Raw genomic sequence first — 19,673 nt, 5'->3', positions numbered from 1 at the left:
AACTCCCCTTTTTGAAATACATCTATCCAATATATCTATATATCTATATATCTATAGATATAGATATCTATAGATATATATATACATCTGTGTATACAATATACATATGTATATACTGTATGTATATATTCATTTAATTTTATTAGCTACATTTCACATAAATACAATACATTTACAGGTAAAAAGCCCAACTTCTTGGAATTCAAAGGACATCAAATAGTGCATTGATTTGACTTGTTTTCTATAAATCCAAAGGCTGTGAAAATTACTTAAAGAACATACAATTGTTATCTAATAGGTCTGATAAAACCCTCAAAGCTGATCATATTCACACAAAAGGGAGTGATATATTGATGCATCCTGCACACATGTACACAACCTCACACACAGTTGAAAGATGAGCCAAAAAAATAATTAAAATATCCATTTTATTTAAAACATCTGTAAAAGATTTTCATTTCAAGTAGTTATGGTACAGATCCGCTTCAACAAGGCTACCCCTACATTAATTCTCATAATGTCATGACGGAACTTTGGTAATTTACAGGGCCATAATAAGTTCTTAACCCTTGTATTTCTGCACCATCTGATGAGAAGGACACACCAGCGTCCAACAGGCTTGTAAAACGCTCAGTCAAATTACAGTTTAAGTGAGTGACTTTGTTTTGTTGGACAAACTGTTGTGCTACACCTCAACTGTTGAAATATGTTTTTAACCGTCATATTCATCACAGCTATAATTTTCTTGTAGAATTGTAAAACGTTCTTCTATGTGAATGTAAGATATTGCAAAACTGCCTTTGAAGAGCTTCAACCTCCATCTATTTATAGTACATTTTAATAATTAACCACAATGTACAGTATATACTGAAAGTAAACATGACTTCACATATTAGAAGAGCAGTCTCATTGGTTGGTGCACAATAAAAGTCTATAAACCAGCAATAAAATCTGCACTTTTTTAAAAATAAAAAAGTTAATAGATTATGATATGAAGCTGAAAGTGAATCCTAACAAAGCAAGCTGGTAGACCAGTACATCAAAAAACACTTGTATTAACCGTAAAAGCATTTTCTGTATGGCAATATTATAGAATACCATCATGCCATTGAAATCAGTTTTGAGGTTACCATTTTTTCTTCTGAAGGAGACAGGAAGCTGTATCAGTCTGCTTCTCTTCAATTGCAATTAATACTTATTGTGTAATGAAACCTAATCCTAATCCCGCTCTCAGACCTTCTATGCGTGCTGTGTCTAAAGCCACTGCTATTTAAGGGCCTTACTACTACAGCAACTTAAATCTCTCATATCCAATACATTATTGATTCTTCATTTTCATTTAGACAAAAAGCAGCAAACTGGGTAAAATGTATTATAAAGCTCATTCAGCAGAGGTTTAGGGTTATTTTACAAAGCATAATCAGGAAATAGGGAAAATAGAAGAGACTACGTTTTGGCACAAGCATGTTAAGAAGGGGGATTATACTGCCAAGGAAAAATACACCAACAAATCAGAAAGATTAGAAATGTATGAGTGGAAAAAGATAATCAGAGCAACAAAACAGGAGGCATTAGAAAATGTTTTAAATCTTGTGATGATGAAAAAAATTGTATACAATGCCAAGCAGTGTAAATGTTAGTTGCAAATTGTCTGCCTGATGTTGACAGACATGCAGATGTGTTGTCCTGAAGATACTACCGCCGAATGCTTCCAGGTCGTGAACTAAAACAAAAAATAAGAGAAGATGTTATAAAAATCTGTTTGAAGGACCTTTCTGTGACTGCATTATGGATTGAGTTATGACATAACTGCAAATACAAATGCACATGCAAAATACCCAGGATAGGGAGGAGGTGGGGCGTCATGTGGTCCATTTTTTGCAATTGCTTGCTCATAGGAAGGCAGCCCAGGGGGGTCCATTTCCTCCATAGGGGGTGGGGGTAAAGGTTGTAAGGACACCTCCTCTAGTCGTCGCATTATTAAAGAGGCGTTACTCCTTCTCGGTCGCTGCCGAACGGAGCTGCAAGAGGAGTAGAGACATACATGTCATGTCATTCATATGTGACACACTTAATGCCTTCAAGTATGAAGGTAAAGGTGGAAGGTTTTTTTAAAGCATTTCATCACTATGGAGGTGAGTGCTACTGGTCTGTAGTGGTTTGGTTAAGAGGGGCGTGGTTTCTTTGGGATTGGTATTATGGTGGATGTTTTACAAGAAGCAGTAACATATTGTTAGAAGATTCAAGACTCACTTCATTGTTATTCATAGTATTTGCATGGCAAGTGCACAGCAGAACAAAATTACGAGTGTAATAAAAAAGTGCTAACAAGTATAAAAGTAATAAGTTAATTGTGTAAACATAGGATACAAAATGTGTCACATGTAGGATAAAATTGCACATTCATCCATCCATCCATCACGGGGGGGCTGGAGACGATCCCAGCTGACATTGGGCGAAGGCAAAGTACACCCTGGACAGGTTGCCAGACTATCACAGGGCATAAAATTGCATATCTAGGATAAATTTGCATGTATGGGATAAAAAATTCACATCATATTAGCAGCTCAACCGGCAGGAACAGGTATAGAGCTTAAACATGTAACAACTGATTAAATGATTAGTAGATTCATAGACAATTATTCTATTTCTAACTATTTTGATGATTTACTAATCATTTGTCAATTTCCAAGCAAAAATACTGAACACTTCCAGCTTCTCAAATGTGAGTATTTGATGCTTTTCTTTGTCCTTCATTATACTGTAGTAAACTGAGTATCTTTGTCATACAAAAGAAGCAATTTGATTATGACAACTTGGGCTTTGGGTGATTGTGTATGGGTGTGACATTTTTCCACTATTTACATTCTATAGACAAAATGATTAATCGAAAAAATAATCAGCAGATTAATCGATAATGAAAACAATAGTTAGTTGAGAAGATAAGAACAATAGATACAGGACAAGAGCAGCATCAAATTATATTGTAAAAAGCTGTGCAGCAGTTGTCTGCAATCTGCATATGAAAATGTCTGAAAACTCTGAAATATTACGAATTTTATTAAATATGGGGCTAAAAAGCATTCAGGTTGTCAGTTTGTTCAAGTACATGGGTTTATAGCGCAACAGAGTTGTACTAGTGTATTAAAAGGTGGTAGTAGTGCTATAGCTACTAAGGTGAAAGTGTGCAGGGATAATGTAGCTGCCATTAATAGTAATAAAGACCCTCTTACTTACTTTGCACGGTTCTTGCATTTGCCTTGACAGAAGTACCAGACCAGGAGGCCAGCGATAACAAGGGCCACTCCACCAGTGACCAGTCCCACCAAAAGAGATGTCACATCGACCCGTATGGGGCGCTTGTTCTTATCTGTTGATCACAGACCACAGTGAGTAACTGGACAGTGTGAGTTGCACTATGCAACAAAGGTAGCCAGCCAGCTGAATATCACAGCGTGGTTCCTCTTTTTCATCTGATATTGATTCTTTGGTTTGAGAGCAGCAGTGTAGAATAGTTTGATTTTCTACAGCAGCAGACACACAGGTATTATCTATCTATTCAGAATTCAGTCACCGGCAATGCAAAACAATAAATTAGGGCTGTCAACAAATATACTACATTCGGATATATTCGAATAGTAAAAAAAAAAGGAAATGAATATTCGATTGTGGAAAAAAAGCAGCACTACTGCGGCTGTCTGCCTCGTGCGCACTGAATGCATAAAGGGAGTCACACATCACTTTCATTTGCCTAACTGAAAGTGAAATGTAATGTTAAGTCAAGCTGAAAGAGGAATGATTCAACAACAGAAATCACATGTTTTATATTGTGATATTTACTGGAAATGACATAAAATATAACCAACAGCAAGTGGGACACTTTCAGGCGATCTCTTGGCGATCTCCATCCAGCCAGCTGCCACCTTATTTAAGTTTTTGTTGTGAAATGAGGAGGTATTGTATGCTGTAGATAACTTCTCATTTCAACGTCACAAATCAGCTGTTCCTCATCCATTGCTTTCAAAGCGAGCGACGGGAATAAACAGAAACAGGGTGTGTGACAAAATTACAACTCAAAACGTCACGCTGAGCAGTGCTGCGTTGCTGGTGGCCAGTTAGGTCACGGGGTCATGGACATAGCGCGCAAAAATAGATATTCGAATAGTTCTAACCTATGTGTTTTTTTTAGAACGAACATTGGAATGTCATTTTTAGCCAATTTTGACAGCCATACAATAAATGAGGGCTGCAGAGGTAATTTATGACACAAAATTGGGAGTTTGAGCAACATAAAGCAAAGCCACTGTGTGCTGTTGAACATGTGGTGAAACAGGTTTTGAAAGCACCAGTGACATAACTTTATTACTTGCTACAGGCAAGGTACAAGTGTACCTTAAACAACACATACACAACTCGTGTCATTACAAGTAGTGATAACATCAATTTAAAAATGATCTAAGCAACAAATGGAGGTATGTATCTCTCTCTCTCTTACCTGCATTGTATTTCTTCCAAAAAACATCCTGCAAAACAAAGCATCATTATAGTAGGCTGTAGTGAAGTCTGCTGTCTTTATGCTCAGAATGAAATGACCCCTCAGCCCACTGGACTGGACAGCATCACTTAACTGTTTGAGGGATGTTTTCAAAGACCTCCCTTGCTTCTTCATAATTGCAATCTTCTTCATAACACTCCCTCTCCAGATTTCCAGGAGTGAAAATCTCAAAGTCAAACCGGTTGAACAGCAGATGGCGACCCAGGAACGAATTTGCGCCCCCCTCATCTACAAACACTTAAAGGAGCATATGCCCAGACAGGTGAACTGATTCACAGGTGAACATCAGACAAGATCTTAGTGTTTACAGTTTTAATTTTTCTACTATATCTCACCTTCTTGGTCTTCATGTTTGGACAGTAACCTCCTCATACAGGCCAGATCTCCACATGACAGGAGTTGAAGGAATATGAACAGGTGAAACAACATGGTCATGCGTGCACCTGCGCGCGAACAGGTGTGGCATTAAATGGGCAGTCCAGAGGGCAGAGTACCATCAACTATACGCACCCAGTATTCTTCAAACTACTATATGTACACGTTTCTTTCACCTGATACCTCTTATTCTAGCTTACCTATGATGAAAAGTGGCACATAATGATGGGCAGAGTTCAACGCCAACACAATAAACCCTCAGGTAAAGGAGCAGGTAGGTCGACGCGAATCAGGAAACGTTCAGCCAAAGTAACAAACAACAGCTGAGTTTAGCAACTTTGAGAAAGTTTAACACGGATCATATCGTCTAAAGGTAAAATACAGTCAAGTATAGCTGTGGTAGTCCCTGAAGAACTCAACACAGTTCCGGTTTTGTTTACTCCCAACAGATGTGGCCCCCTATGCAACAGCTCCTCCTAAAACTATACCTGCCAGACTCAACCAATCGATCCCGTTCACCTGGGTAATACAGATAAGCTATGCAAATAAAAAAGTGGACGCTAGATGGCAGCTGAAACCACGAAAGTGAAAGTAACTTTTCCAGCAAGTCTTTTCACACCCAAGTGTTAGATAGGATTTCACATGCATCATCTGACTTGAGTCAGATGCCACAATTGTACTCCTCCCAAAGATGAATCATGTGTTGGCCTTTACTCTTATTGATCATCTTGCTGTTGATGTACATTTTTATACAAGCTTATTTTATTTTTTGCAATTAAAGAAATTCACTCTGAAAAAGAGTAACACCTAAATATCTAAATGAAAAGACAAAAAGGCAAATTTTACTTTGATAATATTCATTGAAAAATAATTAAAAAAAAGAAAAGAAATAATAACAACAACAATACTACTGGTTGGGACAAAAACCATCAAAGTCTTTCCGAATCAGAAACCGTGGCTCAACGGCGAGGTGCGGACCCTGCTCAGAGCACGGGACTCTACCTTTAAATCTGGGACCTCGCAGGAATACAAAGAGGCGCAAAAGAGACTGAGGAGGGGGATCAGGGAGGCCAAACGCAGATATAAAGAGCGCATAGAGGAGCACTTTAAGAACAATGACTCCAAGAGCATGTGGCAGGGGATAAAAACCATCACTGGCTACAAAGACAACCGCACAGCCTTAAGTCCCACAGACAACACGCTTCCTGATACCCTGAATCACTTCTTTGCTCGGTTCGACCGGGAAAACAAGGAAACCAACATCCAACCTGCACTAACTGAGAAGGACCAACCGATAAAGCTCCAACACCACCAGGTCAAATCCGTCCTGCGCCGAGTCAACATCAGGAAAGCGTCAGGACCGGATGGGGTCTCCGGACGAATCATTAAGGCCTGTGCAGACCAGCTAACAGGGGTATTTACAACCATCTTCAACCTCTCACTTGAACAGTCTGTTGTTCCCACATGCCTTAAGGAAACCACCATCGTCCCTGTACCCAAGAAAACCAAAGTGAACTGCCTGAATGACTACCGGCCAGTTGCTCTAACCCCCATTATCACAAAATGTTTCGAGAGACTAGTTCTGTCCCACATTAAAACTGTCATCCCTGCCGATCTTGACCAACACCAGTTCGCTTATCGGACAAACAGATCGACGGATGATGCAATCACAACAGCTCTTCACGCAGCCCTTACACACCTGGATCACAACAACACATATGTAAGGATGCTGTTTGTTGATTTCAGTTCTGCTTTCAACACAATAATTCCACACAAACTGGTTCAAAAATTGAGCAACTTGGGCTTAGGCAGTTCACTGAGCACATGGGTGCTGGACTTCCTCAGGAACAGACCCCAGTGTGTCAGGATGGGGGACCACACCTCGGCCACTCTGAACCTGAGCACTGGAACACCACAGGGGTGCGTCCTCAGTCCTTTTCTCTACTCCCTCTTCACATATGACTGCTCAACTATTCACCCCACCAACACCATGGTCAAATTTGCAGACGACACTGCTGTAGTAGGACTGATAACCAACAACAACGAGACAGCCTACAGGGAGGAGATCCAACATCTGACACAATGGTGTTCCATAACAACCTGGATTTAAACACAACAAAAACAAAAGAAATGATAATAGACTTCAGGAGAGCAAGACGGGTGGAGCACTCTGCCCTCTGCGTACGTGGAGAGGAGGTGGAGAGGGTGGACTGCTTCACGTACCTCGGAGTCCACATTTCGTCAGACCTCACCTGGTCCAAAAACATCTCTCATCAGGTGGGGAAGGCCCAGCAGAGACTCTACTTCCTCCAGAAGCTGAAACAGGCTCACCTTCCTCAACACCTGCTGATCAACTTCTATCGGGCAACCATTGAGAGCCTCCTGACCTACTGCTGCACTGTGTGGTTTGCTAGCTGCACAGTGGAGAACAGGAGGGACCTGCAGCGGATGGTGAGGATGGCGGAAAAAGTGATTGGGACCACATTACCCCCCCTCAGTGACCTATACACTGGTCGGCTCTGTAAGAAAGCCAGCTGTATCTCCAAAGACCCCACCCACCCTGGACATGTACTGTTTGCTCCCCTTCCCTCCGGAAGGAGATACAGGACAATTAAAACACACACCAACAGACTACGAAACAGCTTTTACCCACAGGCTGTCAAGTGTGTAGAACCCCCCCCCCCCCCCCCCCCCCAAAGGCTGAGGACACTAGCTGCTGAACCATAATTTGCACTTTATGATGATGATCCACTTATTTATTGTTCTGTGACTGAATGTTTTAATGTTTGTTTTTCACTGCAAAGAGCTGCTAAACTGTTTTTCGTTGTTTTCAATGACAATGACAATAAAGTATCTATCTATCTATCTATCTATCTATCTATCTACTACAACTACTACTACTACTAATAATAATAATAATATAAAAATGGGCTATGAACACAATGAATTACTACTTAAAGCTTTGTAACACACTAGTTATCAATATATATATTAGGGCTGTCAATCGATTAAAATATTTAATCATGATTAATCGCATGTTTGTCCATAGTTAATCGCGATAAATCACAAATTTATCGCACATTTTTTATCTGTTCAAATATACCTTAAAGGGAGATTTGTCAAGTATTTAATACTCATATCAACATGAGAGTTGGCAAATATGCTTGCTTTATGCAAATGTTTGTATATATTCATTATTGGAAATCAATTACCAACACAAAACAATGACAAATATTATCCAGAAACCCTCACAGGTACTGCATTTAGCATAAAACATATGCTCAAATCATAACATGGCAAACTCAATCCCAACAGGCAACAACAGCTGTCAGTGTGTCAGTGTGCTGACTTGACTATGACTTGCCCCAAACGGCATGTGATTATCATAAAGTGGGCATGTCTGTAAAGGAGAGACTCGTGGGTAACCATAGAACCCATTTTCATTCACATATCTTGAGGTCAGAGGTCAAGGGACCCCTTTGAAAATGGCCATGCCAGTTTTCTTCTACAAAATTTAGCGTAATTTGGAGCATTATTTAGCCTCCTCTTCACTTTAGCTTCAAAACTGAGCCCGCTACGACATAAAAATTGCAAGTTGTGAATTTGCATTAACACGTTATTATCACGTTAACTTTGACAGCCCTGCTATATATGTAGGCCACTTTGAACTTAATGATGTAGTGTTTACGTGTTACTAAGCAATAAGTACATTTTAACACTGACTTTAAAAGGGGTCACCAAGCAACAGATAGGCCTATAGTATACCAATAATAGCAATAATAATAAACTTTATTTATAGGCTATAGCACTTTTCTTTTTTTCCCCCTCCATTTTAGACACTGACATGATAGTTTCGTGACTATTGTCATGCAACCTCTGGTGGATCTTCCCAACTACACTGTATTAGGATTTAAAGGGCCATTTTACTTCAATGACACTTAAAGCTTAAAGGGTCATTCAGTCTGTTGTATCTTCACTTTTAATGGGAGGGCACAAATTACCGTTGTAACACAATGCTATCTTCTTTGCATCAGGACTCTTTTAAAAGCACTAAACCTCCTCTCTGGAGATCTCTCGGTAGCTCGGGAGCTGGTGACTACACCACTATGCACAGGCCTTGTATGGGAAAAGGTTGTGTAATGGGCTCTGGAGTCGTTTTGACAGAGAAGAGGTATCTGTGTTAAAATCCACTTAGTCTGGCATTTTCCACCACAAAGAATGGTGACTATAGCAACTTTAGAGACACCGCAAACAGCAAAACACGAAGCAACACAGTGAAGATAAAGTTTCCCATTCTGCCTGGCAAACCACCATCCATAATAGTGTTTATGTTTCACACTCTTCATGTAAATACACATATCTGTCTGTGAGCCTCCGGGCCTCTTGGCCAGTGTTTATGTAAAGCAGAGATAGGATGCAATTGAACATTATCTGGCTGACTACTGGATGGTGCTAATTGAAGGGCAGTGAGAGCCCGTCTCTTGTACTTGGCTATACGTCTCTGGATACCGTCAGAGTCAAATCAGAGATTTACCCAGAGGAATGCTGATATGAAGAAAAGGGGCGAAGAAAATGAGAAATTCCAGACTTTATCTACTGTGATGTCAGATGATATTGCCACCGTACACCACATACTGCCATATCAATGTTATAATAGTGTCTTACTGCTGGGGAATCCATGTGGTTCTTCATCAGCTCACACAGCGAGCTTTGTGCTCAAACACAGTACATTTTGACAATGGTCAAGTATTTATATTCAAAAGTTCCAATACCACAATACAAAAAAGTGTACTTGTAAAATTAGGGTAGTAAACTTACTTAACGGTTCCTTATTGGAAAAAGTGAGATTTTCATGTTTGTTTTATTATAAACCAGGTTTATGTGCAGTCTAAATAATGAAAAAATACAAGTATGAACCTGAAAATGAGCATTATATGTGACCTTTAAGTAAAATTACAAAAGTTCCATAATCAAAATGCACTTAAAGTATCAAAAGTTATGTTGTTATGGAGAAAAATGGCCATTTACTGTTGTAGCTGGTTGAGGTGGAGCTACTTTTAACTACTTTACAGTCAGGTAGTAGTCGTGACATGATTATTTGAGTAAGAGGAACTAAAACAAGTTCTCCTGTTCTCTAATATTTGCTTTTTTTGTGTGAAATATTTGATAATTTACATCTTTAGTGAACAGTTATGTAACATCTGAAAAATGTAGATAGGAAATCTTTGGTGGAACTTCTAACAACTCATTGACATCTGAAACTGAATTAGATCAATTCAAACTTAGTCTTAAAAGTAACCATTGTATATATTTGTAAAATAAATGGAGTGGAGTTTTAAAAAAGTACAACATATCCCTCAGAAATGTAGCAGAGTGGAAATATAAATGAGCATAAAATGGAGTAAATGTACTTCGTTACTGTCCACATCCACTGATAATCTGAGCTTCATGTGCAAAGGAGGCCTCAGCTTCCAAATGGAATATCAACTCATTTGTTTTTTATCACTGAACAATGCAGAACTACCTCTATCTGACGCTGATAAGAAGGGGTCGTGAGGCTTGCACCAGATAAACCAACCACAGTATTTACATCTGGGACATCTCACATGACGGACCATCCACAAAACAGTTACTTAAAGCCAGTGAGACAAATTAGAGACAAGAAGAGAGAGAGAGAGAGAGAGAGAGAGATCACTGTTACAGAATGAGAAAAGTAGCTGCGAAGCAATTGCTTGCAGAGAAAAGGAGCGATGGAAACCAAGATATGAGGCTTCGCAAACATTGCGTTAAGCCTTGGTCACATTCACTTCTATCTGCAGGTGGCAGTGATGAGGTTATGCTCCTGAGAATGTGTTCTGTGATTTACACCCACTGATAAGAGTCGGAGATGCTGTGGACAACTGGACAGAAGTGAGCGGTGAGTCTCTGCAGACCTCTGCTATGATGGGAAAAAGAACACACTGCAGCGGTAAATGTGTACCTCTAATGCCTATTTCATCCGAGTGAAAACATTTTAGTGGCAGGGTTGAAATGATCAGATTTAATCGGTACAGAATGAGGAGTAGCACACCACTAAAAAACAAAGTAAACAGGTTGAGCTGTGGCTTTATTAGTCAAAGAAAAAACACTGTGCATTTGTGGCGGGGGTTGGGATATTAGAAGTGCAATGTCAGTAGTCTGCACTTTGTCAGCTTGTGCTGATTTCATCACAGCCCCAGAGGGAGAGAACTCCAGCAGACCCCTTTTACACCTAATGCCTGCTCCATATATCATTAGAGTTCACATCGTAATGCTCTGGACCGGTGCCCGAGAACAGATCTAAATGGCACTTAACTTTACATCAATGGGCAAAGGAAAGGTAAACTAAAAACTGGAATTTAGACGTCTTTGTTTTTCAACTTTTCAGACACATCAAAAGACAGTGAGTCATGCTGATACAGCTGAACACTATCTTTTAACCCAGAGGACAGTGTCAAATTTGTAGTGGCAGTGAATCAGCCTACGCCACAAGCTTTTAAGTGTTGATGCTACAGTCATACAGCTCCGACCCCGGCAGACACGGTCATCTTAAGTTCACATTACTGTTGTCACCTCTCATGTGTTCCCAGACAAGTGACCCTCTTGTTGCAGGCTATTTCTCACCCAGAGTCACAGCTCATCTAATACGGGCACGCCGTCCTTTAACTAAAACCAGATGTTGAGAGCTGCTGGAGGACGAGCCCCCATTAAAGTCACCGCATGGCTTTCTGAAAGGATCATAATGCAACTAGTGGGGTAGTTGTCTGAAAAGACGGATAATATATGCATTATCCATTATGGCACAGTAAAGCTTTTGGCTGTTGTGTGTTAATACAACTTGCTGTGTTTATGACATTAATTAACTTGAAAAGAACTAGCAATATTTAATTACTTAACAAGAAAGGAATAAGCAATCACAGGTTATATCCATTGTTGTTTTATTGGATTAATAAAAAAACTGATCAATTCAGTCTGGGGATTTGGAAAGCAGAAAAGAATAGAGGGCCAGGCAGTCTAGACAGTTGGGTTAAGGTGGAATTAAGCAGAAGGTGACAGGGCTTGCAGACTGGTCTTGACGGCTGCTAGGTTGGCCTTCCAGGAGCTGAGGCTGTCGTGCAGCTGCTGCCACTGCTGCTTGCCAAAGGTGCGGTGTGTACTGTGGCTGATTGAGTGGAAAACACAGAAGCAAGAATGTTAAATTGACAAAAAGAAAATGCAGGCCAAGGTTACGTCTCACAACTTTGAGGAAATAAAATACAGAGCTATAGTAAATATAACTATGACAAAAGCCTGTATTCGGTATTAAGACCTCAAATCAAAGCCATACGGAGGCAGAATCATTTCTGGACAGATGACATAGTTCTCTGCAGACCAGAACCAAATAAACTCATAGCAGCCTTGACCTTGACCAGAGACACCAGACAACTTTGGCCAAATTCAGGAATACAAACTAATCCACATACTAGTTCATTAGTCAACCCTTGCAGCCTAGTACTGGTCTGTCATTAACAATTACAGAAACGGCAAAAAGATCAAACGAATGGCTACACAGAAGACAAAGAAAAAAAACTTCTGAATGTGAACCTGAAGTTGTTTTCACATCAACAGAATTTCCGTTGTACTGCAAATTAATATAATGTAGTAAGAAGAAATGTGTCAAAGATAATGATATGTGTATGCCTAATAAGCACAGACTGCATTAGCGATGAACAGTGGTGCACTCTCACCAACACTGCATAGGTGGTTGCACCATCAAACATCTATGATACTTGAACAAATGAACAAACCTTTTCTGATTTTTGAAGTGTGAATGCAATAGCCAGAAGTAAAAAGCTAACGTTAGGCTATAAACGAACTATACCACGGTCGCACGAGTGCAAGTATACATAACAAGACTGTAAAGGTGGACGAGTCGGCGTGATGACGTTTAGTAGTCACATTTAGCAACTTGTTAGCAACCGCCTTTTTTAATTTTAATAAAAGTTTAAAAATTCACGAGTTAGATATTTACTGACGTATTTTATATGCAAAGGATAAGGTACAGCGAGTCGGTCATTGTTGTGAAATAAACCCCGACGTGATGCGACGCTACCCGCTAGCTGTACATTACCCCGCTTATTACACGGCTACTTACTTAAGAAATCAATAATTTGACACAAAAATGGTCCGCCAGTCCGACATCAGAACTGCGCCCATAGCAACGGTTTGTTATACATAGCAACGGTCTGCTATAAAGAAATAACAGACCGTAGAACGCTGTGATTGACCAATCAGAATCGAGTATTCAACAAAGCCGTGTAATAATGTAGAATAAAACGTTAAAATCTCTTAAGCTTGTGTTAACAACAGACCTCATTTCAGGCATCTAACTAAAAAAAACATTTAAAAAACCCATTCACTTCCAGACGAAGGAACTGGAAGTGCTAAAATGCTAACTCATTTCTGGGTTTTGGGATCCTGGATTCCTGCACCACTCTATTCTGGCCTATTTAAGGATGAAGGATGATGTTTTCTGAAGATACAGGTAAAGTACGTCAGGTCTTGCTATAACTGCCCCTCTTTACTTACTCAAAATGGAACACAGTTAAGGCATGCATGACGTTGTTTGATGAAAGTCCTTACCTCACAACAACTTTTCGCTGTGTCTGGTCAATTTTGCAGTACACCATCTTCGTCCGAACCGCTAGAAAGAAAAAGCAGACAGGAGGGGAATAAAGAGGCAGCAAAAACTCTGACAGAGACCAATAAAAACAATAAAAACAATAAAACCTTTGAGAGAATGCAGTTGGGAAATGAAGCTAATCGGAGTCACAAAACACTAAAAGTGCTATTCTTGGTTCTATGCCATGTTTTCATTGTAAAACTCATGACCTATGATGACCACTGCATTCTTTTTTTTAAGGAGGGAGACATAATTTTTCAATACAAGAAGGCAAGTCAGGGGGATGTGTGTCTGTTTATGACCACTGTTCAATCACTACTCCTTCCCCCCCCCCCATTAGTCGCCTGTAACAGCACACGTAACAAGGGTAGACAGCAGGGATTAATGAGATGAAGTGCTTGTACCGTCGATGACAAAAGCTTCGACGTCATCGGCTCCAATCTGCAGCTCCTGTTGCATGGTGTCGAAGGAGATCTCCTTGAATTCCACAGCCATGCCCATGAATGTCAGCAGACGCATCTTGGACATGTTTTGCTCGTGAGACAGGCCTGGAGAGCAACACGCAGGGATCATTAAGCACAAAACAGTCACAGTCGATTACTCTCGACTCGGGGAGTTTCCCTGTGATAATTGTCTCTACATTTAGGAGCAAGCAGTCAGGGAATCTACTCATTAACACAAACACCACTCCGCATTGGCTGTTTTGAGAGTCCATCCTACACATGCTTGTAATTACAACAAAGCCTTTAGTAGTGAGAAAGAGACACACTGCTGACACAAACACACATTCCTGTACTGTGTCAACAGAGCGCAGTACATATAGGAAAAGGTGGTTCAGATGGTCTTTAAATGTACTTTTGTTCTGCACAGAGTTACAGAATAACTTGATTAGGAATCAAATTTGTCATTATATTCAAATCCGTAAGCTTTTTTTTCACTCACAATCATAGCAACAGCAGTATAAAATCATAATAAAAACATCCTTACAGTGGGAAAAGTTTGAAACACTAGTTTCAAAAGACAAAAAAATACTCTAAACTACTTTAAAGATGTGCTCCCTTGATACACTCTTAAAGTGGTGGCATTATATTACAAAACAGGTTTCTTATTAAGCATACTAAGTTATAATACACTTGTCGTAGAATATGTCAATACGGATTAACAAATATGCTAAGGAGCAGAGCTAAATTTGATCACTCACCGACTACATGTACACTGAGGTTTTAGGATTGCAGCACATGGTCATTTTGTCATGGTCGGCCGTGTGTTTGTGTAGAATTGATGCAACTAATATCTCAATTTTTGGCTACTTACCAAGAGAGTCAATGAAGTCTTTGTTACTCTGGTAAAACTTTACGTATGCGATTAGTTTCCCACTCACGAAGATGGTTAACAGCTGAAAATCGAGTCAGAAGAGGGAGAAATGTCATTATAAGACTCTAGAAACAGTCACATTGTCTTTGTATTCATACAGGCTGAAACTGTAATGTTAACCACGTCATGATTACAGTTATGAGACAGATCACTGGCTCCAATGCAGAAATGTTGTACACAATGAACACTGGGCTGAACTATTAATACCTTTGAAAACTCTTAAAGAAAACTGTGCACACACCCTATTATGAAATATGTTTTCATTGTCGCAACCTGTTAAGCTGGTAATGTACAAACATTCCTGCTGGTCACCATTCAACTGTCATAACTGGTCAGCATATAAATATTGGGTTGTGAAGCCTTAGCTGTCACTGTACTACATATCAAAAATGCCATCCCATTTATGTGTTTGAGCATGTGAACCATAGATATACCCATGATGTAAACACCATATCCCGATTTCAGAAACCCAGATAAGCCCTTATCCCATTTTTATTACACGGCTGTGTTGAACACTCAATTCTGATTGGTCAATCAAGGTTTTCTGCGGCCTGTAATTTTTCTATAACAGACCGTTGCTATGGGCGCAGGTCTGATGTCGGACTCTGGCGGACCGTTTTTGTGTCAAAATATTGATTTCTTACGTACGTAGCCGTGTAATAAGCAGAATAATGTACAGCTTGAGGGTCATGTTGTCAAAGAATCCTCTACACGTCGGGGTCTACAGCAGCATCGCCCTGTCTGGGATTCTTTCACAACAATGACCGGCTCGCTGTACATTATCCCTTACATGAGAAACCCAAATATGCTAGCTGGAGATTTCCAGAAGAAACTGGTACTGTTGCATGAGCACATCCTATCCAGGTTATTTAGCGCCGTCAACTGTCAGAAACAGAAACAGAAACGATGGCAACACCGAAAGCGCCTCACTTCTGGAGTGATGACAAAACAGAGTTTTGTCTTTTGGTATTTATCATGTATACGGGGTATGAATAACCCAAATTCTCTGTGTCAGATGTAAACACCACATCCCGAATATGATCAAAACCAGGATAAGCCTCATAACCAGAATACTCGTGTCCATGTAAATGCACTCTGTGTTCGTTGTAATTCTAATCACATGATTAACGCATTCTACACAAACATGATTGACAGGGTTTGTCACAATGACTGATAGAATTTATTTGTATTGAGAAAAACATGTTTTCAATGTGCTTTGTGGGCTAGGGAAGGCACTGAGAAGGCCACATTTTTCAAGAACTAACTATAGTTTATAAAATCGATCAGACACTAGCTATCAAGGTAGATGTTTCTAGCAAGAATATGACAATGCCAGTAGTGTCTTTTATATATTTAACACCACAAAACATTGCACATCCTTCAGTACTCACGTCATGGATGAGTTCTCCCTCCAGGAAGCGAACAGGTTTCAGGGTGAGCAGGTGGTCAATCAGGAAGGTGTTGGGGTTTTTGAGAGCCTGGACGATACATCTAAAGATAAGGGACACCAATGAAGTATATATGAGGGATGGACGTTATATCGAGGCTTGATGACAAATGTTAAACAAGGTCTTCAAGTTTACCTGTGGGCATCAACACGTGCTTGTGAAGCATTGTCTTCTGTGTAACTTCCCAGCAGCTCAACCATCACTTTTGCTGCAGCCTCGCTGTGAAATGAGAAGACAGATACATTGTTGAAAATTACTTTCAACTTTACTTTACTTTACTTTAAATCTCATACAGAAACATTGGCCTACAGTCATGTATATGCATAAAACAAACGTGTATTATTTATTCATGCAGGAGTTTATAAATGTTAAATTCTGTGTATTCATATTTCTGCATCTGTGCATACCAAAACATGACCATATACCTTTTTTTGCAGTCAACCAATGCTTCATACACCAGCCTCAAGAGTATGTGTTTCTTCTCTGTGGTCAGGTTCCAGTCGATAATCCACTTGCGCACCTGATCAGAGGCACAAACAACAGGTATCATAAATCAACTGCAAAGGAAGAAAATGCAGCCTGTGGAGATTGAGATTTTGTCTTATTTGCTGTCGCTGCAGCTCAAGGCAAAGAAATATGCAATATGTGACAGTGCAGTGTTTATAGTCAGACAGTTATCCCAGTTAATCATGGTGAACAGATTTACCTGATCGAGGTCAGTGGGGATGAAGGCGATGGCATTACAAGTCCCAGCCACCTTGATGAGGCCACAGAAGACCGTGTACCTCACTGTAGTGTTCTCATCCATGCCATGGAACAGGTTACTGAGTCTGTAACATCAAAACATGAAAGAGATTGTCAAGTGTTTGAACAGAGAACTGATTGTTTGTAACGGTTCCATGTTTTCTCAACACATGCAGTTTGCTTTAAAAAGAAGATAGCCGCGTTCCTGTCTATTGATGTTGTTAACAGTATCCTTATGTTAATCTCACAAGACCAGCAGCCTCATAAGCCCCGTTTTGACTGCAGGAACAATCCCCCAGCACCAAGAACCTTTTGAGGAACTCATCGCATTTCGACCACAGGAACCAGGGTCTAAATTAAGCTCTGGGGACATTTTACGGGGCCTTTATACCCCCAAAAAAGCCCTTGCCGGGGGGTAGTGCTTTCTGAAAGTACCAGAACTTTCAGGGTGGAGTTTGTAGGGATGACGGTCGCTGATTGGTCAAACACACGCACAGTGCCGCAGCTTCAACTCGTGTACTGATTCATTCATAAACAAGGAAGTACTCTAGTATCAGTTTAGGAGCATTCTAGGATAAGGGGAACGTTGTTTTTTTTTTCCAGCGAGCTTTTTAAGTGAAACAGGCTAGACACACCGAACTGCAGGTTGCAGAGTGTGTTTACCGCTGTGACCACCAGCAGCCCCCATCCCATGTCATGTTGCTTTTTTCAAAACGTCAGCGGACTAATTGACCTAATCTTCTAGTTCTTAGACCACGGTAGAAACGCAGACAACAGTGGGCTGAAGGAACATTTTAGTTCCTTGAAAAGTAGTTTCAGGGACTAAAAGTCAAGGGAACTTTTGGTGGAAACCGGCTAATATTAACCAAATCAAAACAATGTCTTACTTAGTGTCCATGCATGTGGAGTGTATACTTGGTCAAATTGTTTTTAAAACAACAGCCGTAAGAGGCAATGCTGTGAATAGATTTAAGGGAAAAAAGTAAAAGCACTCACAGCTGCATCCTGAGGGAGGGTCTCTCTCCTTCACGGGACTTCAACAGCTTCTCACATAGACTTTCAATGAGAGCCTCCTGCTTCTCCGTCTCCAGGATCAACAACAGAGACACGATGCTGTTCATCACACTCTCCACATCTGCAGAGAGATACAGAGAGAAAGATGGGCCAGAAGAAATGAAAAATTGTTATATCCATCCGGGAATAGTTTCAGGGTCAGTAAAATTAAACATAAATAGATACTGCACGGCATGTCCATGGATTACTGGAATATCTTACAGGGACACTTAATACATGTGAGCCATAAATAATGTTATTAATAACACCTGTACTTTTGCTGGTAACATAAGTCAAAATATAAACCTACGAAAAAAGCTATATTTTCTGTTATTATCCAATATATAAATAACTGACCATGGGTTCTTACCCACGGTCCTCTTCATCATCATCACCTACCTTTATCATCGTCCTTGAGGCATACATCACATGCCTCGATGATCTGAGCCAGATCTACATGAAGTCCACCTTCAGAGTTCTCCTCTGATATCTCAGCCCCTTTGGCCTTCAGGTAGGCTCTCAGCTCTGAAGCCTGTAACATTACACAGTCAAATAACAAGTATTACTGGTCACATAAAACATGAAAGCACAAAAAGTACCAAGCTTACATACATTGTTGTGTCAATAAGCCTTAACAATTAGCATAATAATAGCCTTAGCAATTAGAATAACACCTCTCTGGGGAGTGGGGGACAAAGGAGGACGATCTGCAGGACAGATAATGCATACAGGGCACTTTCATAGACTAAGCTACTGGAGTTACCCTGCACTATACTCACTTTTAACAGTCTCTTCTGCACTATATTCACTTTTTTAATAGTCATGTATCACAGCTGCTACACTGCACTATATATTTTTTTGTACTTTGCACTACTAACTTTTTTACTGCCTTGTTACTAACATGTTTTGCACTGTGGATCTGTGATGCTGGAAACTTGAATTTCCCTCAGGATCAATAAAGTTACTATCTATCTATCTATCTATCTATTTATACCCACCTTTCTATCTATCTATCTAACTTTGAGGACATTTGTGACACCTTTAGTTGTAAAGTAGATTAAATACATCGAGCTGAACAGGAATAGAAAACGATCCTGAGCTGATTTACATACAAAGCAGTAAGTTTACAGAGATACCATGTAGCTTAGCATGCTAACAACTAGCATGTCCTGTTAGCATCGTAGCTAGCTAACATGCTATGTTTCCCGGTCGGACTATATCATTAATCTACTCATCCGGTGTCGTGACGGTGTGATATGAGTGTTTTTAAAGACGTGGGTCTTACCTGGTCTTCTTCCGTAATGTCTATAAACGCTGGGACGCTCATGTTTGTTGATTTCGTGAGTCTTGATGAAGATGAAATCCACGCTCACACCACCACGGAGACCTGACCGGAAAGAGAGAAGACTACAGTTCCGGTGAAGCTCTTCCTCTTCCGGTTCAT

The 19,673-nt window shown here is 40.1% G+C and overlaps 2 protein-coding genes across 2 annotated transcripts; both read right to left on the bottom strand.

Annotated features, from left to right (window-relative positions):
- Nucleotides 1-412: 412 nt before the first annotated feature.
- Nucleotides 413-5,383, bottom strand: prrg4 (proline rich Gla (G-carboxyglutamic acid) 4 (transmembrane)). The gene is made up of 6 exons (XM_074613523.1): nt 4,891-5,383; nt 4,629-4,792; nt 4,496-4,523; nt 3,238-3,370; nt 1,839-2,021; nt 413-1,723 (listed from the first exon to the last, which is right to left on the bottom strand). The coding sequence occupies exons 1-6, from the start codon at nt 4,988-4,990 to the stop codon at nt 1,696-1,698; spliced, it is 636 nt and encodes a 211-aa protein (XP_074469624.1). The 5' UTR covers nt 4,991-5,383; the 3' UTR covers nt 413-1,695.
- A 6,486-nt stretch (nt 5,384-11,869) lies between these two features.
- Nucleotides 11,870-19,673, bottom strand: eif3m (eukaryotic translation initiation factor 3, subunit M). Its single transcript, XM_074613509.1, has 11 exons — nt 19,515-19,673; nt 18,629-18,761; nt 18,173-18,311; nt 17,139-17,262; nt 16,858-16,952; nt 16,568-16,651; nt 16,376-16,475; nt 14,925-15,006; nt 14,015-14,158; nt 13,571-13,631; nt 11,870-12,110 (listed from the first exon to the last, which is right to left on the bottom strand). Exons 1-11 carry the CDS (start codon nt 19,554-19,556, stop codon nt 11,987-11,989), a joined length of 1,128 nt encoding a protein of 375 aa, XP_074469610.1. The 5' UTR covers nt 19,557-19,673; the 3' UTR covers nt 11,870-11,986.

This window comes from Sebastes fasciatus, chromosome 2 (assembly GCF_043250625.1).
Source record: "Sebastes fasciatus isolate fSebFas1 chromosome 2, fSebFas1.pri, whole genome shotgun sequence".
Classification (NCBI taxonomy): Eukaryota; Metazoa; Chordata; class Actinopteri; order Perciformes; family Sebastidae; genus Sebastes; species Sebastes fasciatus.
This window is presented reverse-complemented; position numbering and strand designations above follow the sequence as displayed.

Bases quoted from the DNA above. Each gene is read 5' to 3' on its own strand.
- prrg4 (XM_074613523.1), bottom strand. From the start codon at position 4,990: ATGACCATGTTGTTTCACCTGTTCATATTCCTTCAACTCCTGTCATGT. The intron at 4,524-4,628 runs GTTAAGTGATGC...TTTGTTTTGCAG, and splicing joins TTGAAAACATCCCTCAAACA to GATGTTTTTTGGAAGAAATA. The intron at 3,371-4,495 runs GTAAGAGAGAGA...TGTGATCAACAG, and splicing joins TTGGAAGAAATACAATGCAG to ATAAGAACAAGCGCCCCATA.
- eif3m (XM_074613509.1), bottom strand. From the start codon at position 19,556: ATGAGCGTCCCAGCGTTTATAGACATTACGGAAGAAGACCAG. The intron at 16,953-17,138 runs GTAAATCTGTTC...GCCTCTGATCAG, and splicing joins TCCCCACTGACCTCGATCAG to GTGCGCAAGTGGATTATCGA. The intron at 15,007-16,375 runs GTGAGTACTGAA...CTCGATTTTCAG, and splicing joins AGGGAGAACTCATCCATGAC to CTGTTAACCATCTTCGTGAG.